This window comes from Elephantulus edwardii, unplaced genomic scaffold (assembly GCF_000299155.1).
Source record: "Elephantulus edwardii isolate Elephantulus edwardi_28Jun2011 unplaced genomic scaffold, EleEdw1.0 scaffold00342, whole genome shotgun sequence".
Classification (NCBI taxonomy): domain Eukaryota; kingdom Metazoa; phylum Chordata; class Mammalia; order Macroscelidea; family Macroscelididae; genus Elephantulus; species Elephantulus edwardii.
In genome coordinates this window covers 1,628,422-1,640,076 of record NW_006400092.1, presented here as the reverse complement: position 1 = coordinate 1,640,076, position 11,655 = coordinate 1,628,422, and the positions used below count along the sequence as shown (strand labels likewise).

Sequence of the window (11,655 nt, the reverse complement as noted above, 5' to 3'; positions counted from 1 at the left end):
TTCAACTGTATCTGGTAACATGATATTCGTATGCCTGATTTGCTAATAGAGGTACAACATTAAATTGTTGATTTGTTGTATATGGGAAATACATTGTTCTAATTAGTACATGTATCTGTTAATTTGCTATGCAAAGATAACTTGTAGGTTGCTGTGATACTGAAAGCTATGCCACTGATTTGTCAAATGCCACAAGTGTGACCCATGGTGGACAGTTTTCAGTAGAGCTCCCAGGTTAAAACAAACTAGGAAGCAGGAAGTCCATCTACTTCTTAAATAGCAGGCCTCTGGAAACCCTATGAAAAGTAGAGTAACACAGATAATTATAGTACTAGGGGTAGAAACCAGATTGGAAATCAACCAAAATGGGGGAAAATAGTGGCACAGATCCTTTAATAAGTGGAACAGGGAATGTACAAAGCATGGATGCTGGAAAACTAAGAGTTGTGAAAAATGAAATGGACCACATGAACATTGATATTTTAGGCATTAGTGAGATGAGACAGATTAACTTTAGTCACTTTGAATCAGATAATCACATGGTATACTGTGCTGGGAAAGAAAAACAGAAGACGGTTGGTGTTGCATTCATAGTTAAAAAGTAAATTTCAAATTCTGTCCTCAAGTACAGTGTGGTGAGTGATAGGATATTGTCCATATGCATATAAGGAAGACCTGTTAATATGACTGTTACTCAAATATATTCTCCTACAGCTAATGCCAAAGGGGAGGAAATTGAAAATTTTTCTCTCTTTATTTTTACTGTGAGTTTAATGAAACTTTACAGAACATTTTATTGTGCTTATGTGAAACCTATACTTGGACCAAGAGGCAGTCATTAGAACCGAGCAAGGAAACACTGCATGGTTCAAAATGGGGAAGGGGGTACGCCAGGGATGCATCCTGTCTCCATACCTTTTCAATATGTATGCAGAACAGATCATCTGGAACTCTGAGATGTACGAGGAGGGATGGCATCAGGATTGATGGAAGATTCATCAAACTGCGTTATGCAGATAACACAACCCTGCTTGCTGATACTGAGGAGGACCTGAAGCGCTTCAGTACAGATTGAAGCTCAACAACAAGAAAACAAAGATTCTCACCATTGAGCCAATTGGTATGGATGGTAAAGAGATTAAGATAGTTAACAATTTTAGTTTGCTTGGCTCAAGAGTCAACACTCTTGATACAAGCATCTAGGAAATCAAGAGACAAAATGCATTGGGAAAGTCAGCTCAGGGACCTCTCCAGAGTACTGAAGAGCAACGATGTCAGGCTTGAAACTAAGGTTCACCTGATCCAGTCTATAGTCTTTGCGATTGTATGCTGTGCATCAGAGAGCTGGACAGTGACGAGGGATGACAGAGAATTGATGCCTTTAATCTGTGGTGCTGGAGAAGAGTGTTGAACATTGACTGCTAGGAGAACAAACAGGTTTGTCCTGGAGAAGGTGAAACCGGGCTGCACCTTGGAGTCAAGGATTCTAAAGTATGTCTGACATACTTTGGGCATGTTGCAAGGAGACCAGTCCTTGGAGAGGGACATCATGTTTGGGAGAGTGGAGGGACCACGCAGGAGAGGAAGACCCTCAGTGAGATGGATTCAGAGATTGGGGTAGTGGGAGTAGGTGTGTTGGAGACAATGAGGTTGGCATGGGATAGAGCAAGGTTTAAGGCTCTTGTACATATGGTTGCTATGAGTTGCAAGTGACTTGGCGGCACTTAACAACAACAGAAAAATTGGTTTTTCATTCCTTCATTGTTGCACATTTTCCTCCCTACTCCTCATTCTTTTTTTGTTTTTTTAAATGGATTCATTGTTGCATAATTTCTTCCCTCTACCCTACTGCACTTTGCCATGCACCTCTTACACCTCTTATTCTTGACTATAGTTTTATATATATGTATATTTTATACAGATAATGCCTAATCATATATTCCTTTTAAACAGTTCTTTTCTTCATCTATTTCAATGAAGTTTACATTATTTATCCTCTTCTCAGTTTTCCCCCAAACCCCATGTCAGTCCTGTTTTATAACAGTAGTATTATGCAGTATTTGCCCTTTTGTGACTGAGATATTTCACTTGGCATAATATCCTACACAGTCACCCATGTTGTGCAGTATTTTGAGTTCCTTTTTTTCAGGGCTGCATAGCATTCCATTTTGTGAATATGCCGTAGTTTTTCTATCCATTCATTTGTTGATGGACACTTGGATTGCTTCCATCTCTTTACTATTGTGAATAACACAGCAATAAACATGTGTATGTGTATATCTCTGTTTGGGTGATAGCTCTGGTTTCCTTAGAGTATACACGGCCAGTAGTGGAACTGCTGGGTCAAATGGTGTTTCTGTTTCCAACTTTTTGAGAAAGCATCATATTGCTTTCCGTTATAGTTGCACCATTTTACACTTCCAGTATTAGTGAATAAGTGTTACAATGTCTCCTCAACCTTGCCAGCATTTGTTATTTGCTGCTCTGTTGACCTTTGCTTTTGCTGGAGTGAGATGATACTCATAGTTGTTTTGATTTATATCTCTCTGATAGCTAAGGATTTTGAACATTTCATCATGTGTTTATTTGCCATCTGTATGTCTTCTTTGATGAAATGTCTGTTCCTATACTGGGCCCATTTTGCAATTGGTTTATTTACCTTTTTCTTGTTGAAGTACTGGAGTATTCTATAAATTTTAGATATGAGTCCCTTATCGGATATATTATTACCATATATTTTTCCCAGTCTGTGGGTTTCCTTTTCACCTTCAAAGTAAAGTTTGTAGAAGTTTTTATGTGTGCATTGTGATTTGATTCATAGCAAGTCCCATTAATCTATTTTTTTTCTTTCTTGATTGTAGGTTTTTCCAGATGATTGGAAGACAGTTCATGTTATGGATTAGGGCTTCTCAAGTTCTTTCTCAGATGAAGTTTATAATCCTTGCTTTTACTCATAGGTCCTTGATCCACCTTGAGTCGGTGTTTGTGTATGGTATGAGGTGTGAGTCTTGCTTGAGTTTTCTACAGGTGGTTTTCCATTCTTAACAACACACCATTTATTAAAAATACTTTTGCTTCATCACCTAACTGATTTGATCTCTTGGTCCAGTGGTTAGAATCTTTGTTTTCTTGATGTTGAGCTTCAGTCCATATAGGAGGCTGTAGTCCTTGATCTTCTGCAGCAAGCGCTTCAGGTCCTCCTCAGTTTCAGCAAGTAGGGTTGTGTCATCTACATAACGCAGGTTGTTGATGATTCTTCCACCAATCCTGATGACACATTCCTCTTCGTATAGCCCAGAGTCTTGGATGATCTGTTCTGCATACAGATTGAAATGGTATGGAGACAGAATACATCCCTGACGAACCCCCTTCTTGATTTTGAACCATGTAGTGTCTCCTTGCTCTGTTCTGACAACTGCCTCTTGGTCCAAGTATAAGTTTCGCATTAGCACAATCGAATGTTCTGGGATTCCCATTCTTCTCAGAGCCAGCCACAGCTTATTGTGATCCACACAGTCAAAAGCCTTTGCATAGTCAATGAAGCACAGATAGACATTCTTCTGGTATTCTTTGCTCTCTGCTAAGAGCCATCTAACATTAGCTATAATATCCTTAGTACCACGACCTCTTCTAAATCCAAGCTGCATATAAAATTTAAATTTCACTGTCTGTAAAGACAGCTTCATTGGAACACTCAAACTTGAACTCATTGCTGTGGAGTCAGAACTAACTCATAGCTGCTGCTCCAGTGAGTTTTCTGTGGCTTTAAATCTCATTGGAGAAGATGGCTCATCTTTCTCCTTGAGAGTGCCTGGTGGATTCCAAGCACCAGGGAGGCCCTGCCTTTGGGTACTCTCCTTGTGGATGAGGCCACCAGAGTACAGCCATGCTCATTTGTTTATGTATTATTATGGTTGTTTTCAAGTTTTAGTGGTATAACCAAGAAATGACAGAGACCATATGGTCCACAAAGTACCAAATATTTACCACTTTGAGTATATGCTTGATTATCAGCTGAAAGACTGGAGGTTTCAATCTATCTAGATATACCTGCTGATCCACTTCTGAAAAATCGGCCATTGAAAAGCCCTTTGAAACACAGTTGACAAGGACAATATAGGGTCACCTGTGGGTTAGAGTCATTTTAGTCCTCAAACTGACATCATTGCTCCTTAATAATTTGAAGAGGTCGCTAACTACAGACTTTCCCAGTGCAATACATCTCCTGATCTTCTGATTGCTAGTACCAAGTATTTAACTGTCGATTCAAGTAAGATAAAGTCATTGACAGTTTCAATATTTTCTCCATCTATCATGATGTTTCAACATCAAGAAAACAAAGATTTTCACCACTGGGCCAATTGGCAGAATCATGATAGACGGTGAAGAGATTGAGATTGTTGGCAGCTTTAGTTTGCTTGGCTTCACAATTTATACTCTTGATACTAGCATCCAGGAAATTAAAAGACGAATTGCTTTGGGAAAGTCTGCCTTCAGAGACATCTTCAAAGTGCTGAAGAGCAATGATGTTATTCTGGAGACTAAGGTGCGCCTGATCCAGGTGATAGCCTTTGTAATTACTTGCTATGCATCAGAAAACAACAATGACTAGTAATGATAGAAGGAGAATTGAAGCCTTTGAGCTATAGTGCTGGAGAAGAAGAGTATTGAATATACCATGGACTGCTAGGAGGAAATAGAGGTTCGTCCTAGAAGAGGGTGAAGCCAGGTTGCTCCTTGGAGGCAAGAATTTTGAAGCTTGTCTGACATACTTTGGACATGTTGCAAGGAGGGACCAGTCCTTGGAGGGGAATGTCATACTTGCGAGGGTAGAGGGACAGTGCAAGAGATGAAGACCCTCAATGAGATGGGCTGATTCAGTAATTGGGTTGATGGGGATAGATGTGTCAGAGACAATAAGATTGACACAGGATAGAACAGGATTTAGGGCTGTTGAACATAAGGTCCCTATGAACCGCAGGTGACACTCGACTGCACATAACAACAACACCACCACCACAAAGAAAGTACTAGAAACATAATGAACTCCGTGCATTCATTCACATTCGATGCCACCACTTTCTGCTGTGTGACCACAGCTGTGAGGCTTGTGTTAATACGCATGAAGCTCTTTGCATGGTGCCTTGCAGATTGATTAGCAATGCTCAACAAATGTGAACGCTTCTATTTTTTGTACTCCACTGCTGAGAAGTTAGAGGTTCAGAGAGGAGAGGGATCTAGTTAATAGTCTCTGGGTAAGCCAGTGTCATAAAGTAGTTGCCAGAAGCATTCTCTCTTAATTCCAACCTTTCTCCCTTCTTCTGAGCCCAGTGCAGTGTCTTCTTCATTTCCCCCTGATACAGGGGGAAGGACACTCACACCTTTGAGCATCTGAAGTCTCCATGTAGCTTCCCTCCATTCTTGTAAATGTCCTTTAAGAAGTAACTCCCTTCTAAAGCTGTGAGCAAACATAAGCACCTGAGGGGAATGTTGCAAGGCTCTTTCACCTTCCTCAGTTTCCCAAACTCTGGTTCAGTCTGATGCCTTGGACAAGGACCGACCCGCTGTGGGCTTCTGTTTCTTCATGTAAACATTTGCTTTGATGAAATAAGTTGGTTTGCAGGATCTTTTCAGGGGAACGAGCTGCATCAGATAGTCATTGCTCTGTTCTGAGTGCACAGAGGCCATGTCTACTCATTCCTAATGACCCCTGGTTGCCAGGGTAGGGACTCAAGTCACTCACCCACTGAACACACCTTCCTGCTTTATCTCTGAACTGGCAGGAAGTACAGTGATATGTGATGCAGGGACCTGAGCTCCACCTTCTGAACTCGCGGGCACAGGCTGAAGATTTTGGCCAGTAACCGGTCTTCTTGGGGACAGTCTGGTCTGACTCAGCAGAGTCTTACTGCAGTAGACTTAGCTGGGGAAGCTGTAGGTACCAGTGCAGAAGGTCTCTAGGCTCTGTTCTCTCATGACCTCGCAGGACCAGGCCACTTCAAGAGGCCCCAGGCACTTCTCCAGAGCATCACAGAGAGGGGTGAAGATAGAAGACTCTAGCTGGCATTCCTTGAAGCAAAAGCTCCTGGGGATGCAGCACTGACTTAACCCTAAATCCTGGGCTCCAGCTGGGCAGTCCTGCGAAGCCCCACCAGTCAAAGCATCCGTGGTATAGCAGGGTGTTCAATCCCTATGCATCATCCCTGAAACTCAGACCTACCCACTGTCATTGAGTTTGACTTATAGTGACCCTGGAGGAGGGTAGAACTGTCCCATAGGTTTCTAAGATGGTAAATCTTTACAGAAGCACACTGCCTCATCTTTTCCCTGCAGAATGGGCTGATGGGTTTGAGCAGTGGCTGAATGTTTTACCCAGGAGCCACCACGGAACCTTCATCCCTGACACATTATGAATTCAGCCAGCCTATTTAACCTAACAGGACAAATAGCTTGTCAGCATGCTTAAGGGAGAACAAGGTGCCTGGGTCTGATAGGGTGCAGCCAGGAGCATTCCTGAAGAGCTGAAACTGTGGTTTTTGCAAAGATGTGAAAACTACTTTTAGAAGTCAGCAGTTCTTTGCTTAAGTAATATACCCAGACAGTGAAAATACAATCACTCATATGAGTCTGCAAAGGTCCCGGGGAGACCAAGATACCACTGTTCCCTTCTGCCCTTCCTCAGCTAACACCACCAACATCCCTTCTCCCTCCTTCCCTCTTTTCCCCCTGTCCTTCCTCCTTCCCTCCCTGACACTGATTTTTTTCAAAGGCCAGTCAAAGCTTGTGATAAATAGTTGACAAACATTTTAAGAATAAAAGAGGAATTGAAAATTATTGCCTAAATTTTTTCTACCACCTGTGAAATTATTTTCATTTTTCTATGCCTACATGATTTTATATAATTTTTAAAAATAATTTTTATTGTGATTTTAATGAAAATTTACAGAAAATGTTGATTTCCACTCATTCACTGCTGCACATTTTCCTCCCTATGTCCCCAACCCCCTGTTTGCGTTTCTCTTTAAAAAATTCATTCATTGTTGCACAATTTCCTCCCTCCTACTGACCCCAGTCCACTTTCTTATGCACCTCTTATTCTGGACTATTGTCATGCAAATAATACCTAGTCATTTATTCCTTTTAAACAATTCTTTTCCTCATGTATTCCAATGCAGTGTTCATTATCTACCCCCTTTTCTTAGTTTCCCCCCAAACCCCATGTCAATCCTGTCTTATAACTGTGATGTTAAGCAATATTTGTCCTTTTGTGACTGAGATATTTCACTCAGCATAAGTTCCTCCAGAGTAACTAATTTTGTATATTTTGTAAATTCCTTGTTTTTCAGTGCTGTGTAATATTCCATTGTGTGAATATACCATAGCTTCTCTATGCATTCATTTGTTGATGGGCACTTGATTTGCTTCCATTTCTTTGCTATTGTGAACAATGCAGCAATAAACATGGGTGTGCATTGATGTTATATAATTTAAAAAATCATATATATTTTGTGATTTTTTTATCTGTATAAGCTTTCTTATTGCTACATAGTTTTAATGATATATTTTTTTAAATGTTGTCTTTTGAAATGTTACCATAACTGTTTTTAAAAATAATATTTTTATTTATATTGATTTACTTACAAAGTTCGTATACACTGCATTGTCACCTCGGATCTTTCCGATTTTCTTTACCCACCCCTCTCTCCAACCATCAAATTGTGAGACCCTATAATTAACCACTCCCTCCCCTCCCTGCCACCCATCCCTCTGCTCCTCCCCTCCCACTCTTCAATCTTCCTACTCTATAATTGTTGCTTGCCGTCAGGTTGAGAATGACCAACCCTACGAACAAAAGACCTGAAGTCTTTCTGTAACTAATGTCATTTCTCCAAGTTCATAGAGTTTTCAGAGGTATGTGGTTTAGGAAATGGATGCCACTCCTGCTTCCAAACCTGTCTTAAACTAGGAGCTCCACCAAACACTGTCCACCATGGGCAACCGTTATATTTGACACCCCAATGGCACAAGGTTCAGCATCACAGCAAACTCAGATTGCCTCAGTAAAGCAAATTTGCAGAAGAATGCTGTAAGACTTAGAAGAATGTTCCTCCAAAATATAAAAATACGATAACATAATAACATCCTCCAGGATGTCTTGTTGACACTAAACAAGATGCTTAAATCAGAAAACAACCAGACATTCTACCCAACCATCAACCAGAACAAGCACTCTCATCTTACAAATTCCTGCTTCCATATCACCAAGTTACCAAAATGGAGATGAGGAGCGCACCTTAAAAACAGGATCCTGCAGGATGTCTTGTTGACACTAAACATGACTCTTAAATCACATTGTTTTGCAGGATGGATCTTTCCCATTTTCTTCCCCCACCCTCCCTCCACCCATCAAATTGTGCCCTATGAGTAACCCATCCTCATCCCTGTGCTCCTACCCTCCCCCTCTTGGATTCTCATGCTCATTCTACGATAATGGTCTTATATATGTCCTTCCGGGACTGAGTTAGTTCACTTAGCATAATGCTCACCAGGTCCTCCCAAGTTAGGTAGTGATTTACAAAATCTGCATGCTGTGCAGTATTCCATTATGTGAATATACCATAATTTCTCAATCCGTTCGATTGTGATAGGACATTTTGGCTGTTCCCATGTTCTTGCAATGGTGAATAACACTGCTATAAACATCAGTGTACAAGTCTCCATTTGTGCCTCAGTTATCCTTTTCTCAGGGTATATTCCAAGCAGTGGAATTGCAGGATTATATGGAATTTCTTTGTTCAGTTTCTGAGGATATGCCAAACTGCCTGCCAGAGTGGTTGTACATTTTACAATCCCATCAACAGTGTATAAGAGTTTCTATCTCACCACAGCCTTCCCAACATTTATTACTTGCTGTCCTGTTAAATTTTTCCACTGCTACTGAAGATTATCCAAAAAGCACTGGAACAGCACATCAGCAGAGAACTGCCAGAAGTCCAGGCTAGGTTTAGAAGGGGTAGTGGTGCTAGGGATATTGTAGCTGATGTTAGATGGATCTTAGCTGAAAGCAGGGAATACCAGAAGAATGTATATCTATGTTTCATTGACTATGCAAAGGTACTTGACTGTGTGGATCATAACAAACTGTGGCTGACTCTGAGAAGAATGGGAATCACAGAACACTTGATCGTGCTAATGAGAAACCTATACTTGGACCAAGAGGCAGTCGTCAGAACAGAGCAAGGAAACACTGCATGGTTCAAAAGTGGGAAGGGTGACTCCAGGGATGTGTCCTCTCTCCATACCTTTTCAACCTGTATGCAGAGCAGATTATCCGAGAGGCTGGGCTCTATGAGGAGAAATGTGGCATCAAGATTGGTGGAAGATCTATCAATCTGTGTTATGCGGATGACACAACCCTGCTTGCTGAAACTGAGGAAGACCTCATGCACTTGGCTGCAGATGGTTAAGGGCTGCAGCCTTCAATATGGATTAAGGCTCAATATCAAGAAGACAAAGATTCTCACCACTGGACCAGTTGGCAGCATCAGGATGGATGGTGAAGAGATTGAGATTGTTCACAGCTTCAGTTTGCTTGGCTCCACAGTCAACACTCTTGGCACCAGTAGCGAGGAAATTAAGACGTATTGTGATGAGAAAGTCTGCTGTTAGGGAACTTTCCAAAGTACAAAAGAGCAATGGTGCCTTTCTGGAGACTAAGGTGTGTCTGATACAGGCCATGGTCTTTGCTATCACTTATTATGCATCAGAGAGTTGAACAATGACTAAGGAGGATAGAAGGAGAATTGATGCCTTTGAGCTGTGGTGCTGGAGAAGAGTATTGAGGGTACCATGGACTGCCAAGGAAACAAACAGATTCATCCTGGAGAGGGTTAAACCAGGCTGCTCCTTGGAGGCAAGGATTCTGAGGCTCCGTCTAACATACTTTGGACATGTTTTAAGGAGAGACTAGTCCTTGGAGAGGGACATCATGCTTGGTAGGGTGGAGGGACAGCACAGGAACGGAAGACCCTCTATGAGGTTGATTGATTCAGTGACTGGGGTAATTGGGATGGGAGTGTCAGAGATAGTGCGATTGGCACAGAACTGAGCAGAGTTTAGGGGTGTTGTACATAGGGTCACATAATAACAACAACTAAAGTGAGATGGTATCTTATTATGGTTTTGATTTGCAACTTTCTTATTGCTAGTGATTTAGAGCATTGCTTCAAGTGTCTGTTGGTCGTATGAATATCTTCCTCTGTGAAAAACCCTTCCATGTCTTTTGCCCATTTTGTAATTGGGTTATCAATCTTTTTCTTGTGGAGGCCCTGTAGGATTCTGTAAATTTTGATATGAAACCTTTGTCTGAAATGGTGTTGTCAAATTTTTTTCCCCCTTAGTTAGTAGGTTTTCTTTCTAGTCTGTTGGGAAAAGTTTTTGATGTGCACAAGGATTTAATCTTTAGAAGGTCCCATTCATCAATTTTATCCTCTTCAGATTGTGCATTTCTGGCTGTATTTGGCAGTCTCTTTCTACCATAGACTAGGCTGTTTAAGATTGATCCCAGTTTGTCTCTTATAAACTTTGTTTTTGGCCTTTACTCCCAAGTCTCTTATTCCTCCTTGAGTTGATTTTTGTGTGTAGTGTGAGATGTGGATCCTGTTTTAGCTTTCTGCAGGAAGTGGTACAGTTATGCCAGCACCATCTGTTGAAAAAGCTGTCGTTTTCCCATTTGATAGGTTTTATTTCCTTGTCAAATATCAGTTGACCCTAGATACCGGGGTCCATTTCTGGGTTATTGATCCTGTCCCATTGTTCTATGTGGCTGTCATTGTACTAGTACCATGCTGTTTTGGTTACTACCACTGTGTAGTATGTTTTGAGATCACGGAGTGATGCTTCCCACTTCATTTTTGTTTCTCAAAAGTGTTTTGCTTATTCAGGTTCACTTTCCTCTCCAAATAAGCTTGGCAATTTCCCTTTTGATATCCCTGAAAAATGAATTTGGTGTCTGTATTGGGATTGCATTGATCATGTAAATTGCTTTGCTTTGGGATTTTCATTGTCATTTTCACAATGTTGAGTCTTCCTATCCATGAACAGGACACATTTTTCCATTTCTTTAGGTCTTTTATTGTGTCTTGCAGAAATGTTCTGTAGTTTTCTTTATATAAGTCTTTCGTGTCTCTACTTAGTTTCACTCCCAATTATCTCAGTTGTGGTTGGCTATTGCAAATTGTATTCCTTTTTTGGTTTCCTTCTCTGTGTTCTCTTTATTACTGTAGAGGAATCCCACTGATTTTAGGATATTGATCTTATATTCATCCACTCTACTAAATAGGTCTACTAGCTCTAACAGCTTTTTGTTGAGGCCTTGGGGTTTTCTCTGTACAATATCATATCATATCATATGCATATAGTGATAGTTTAATCACTTCTGATCTGGATGCCTTTTATTTCCTTCGCTTGTGCTTGTTGTATTATTCTAGCAAGTACTTCCAACACAATATTAAATAGAAGTGATGACAGTGGGCATCCTTGTCTAGTCTTTGTTCACAAGAAAAATGCCTTTAGTCCTTCTCCATTGAGAATGATAATGGCTCTTGGGAATCAATCTCAATCTCTCTCTCTCTCTCTCTCTCTCTCTCTCTCTCT

The 11,655-nt window shown here is 40.8% G+C and overlaps 1 protein-coding gene across 1 annotated transcript in view; it reads left to right on the top strand.

Moving 5' to 3' along the window:
* The first annotated feature begins 365 nt into the window (after positions 1-365).
* Positions 366-11,655, top strand: part of KLRG1 (killer cell lectin-like receptor subfamily G, member 1) — a 59,888-nt gene continuing 48,598 nt past the window's right edge. Inside the window, exon 1 of the mRNA XM_006901762.1 lies at positions 366-492. Within this exon, the coding sequence (XP_006901824.1) occupies positions 366-492 (127 nt within the window). The remainder of the gene's footprint in view (positions 493-11,655) is intronic.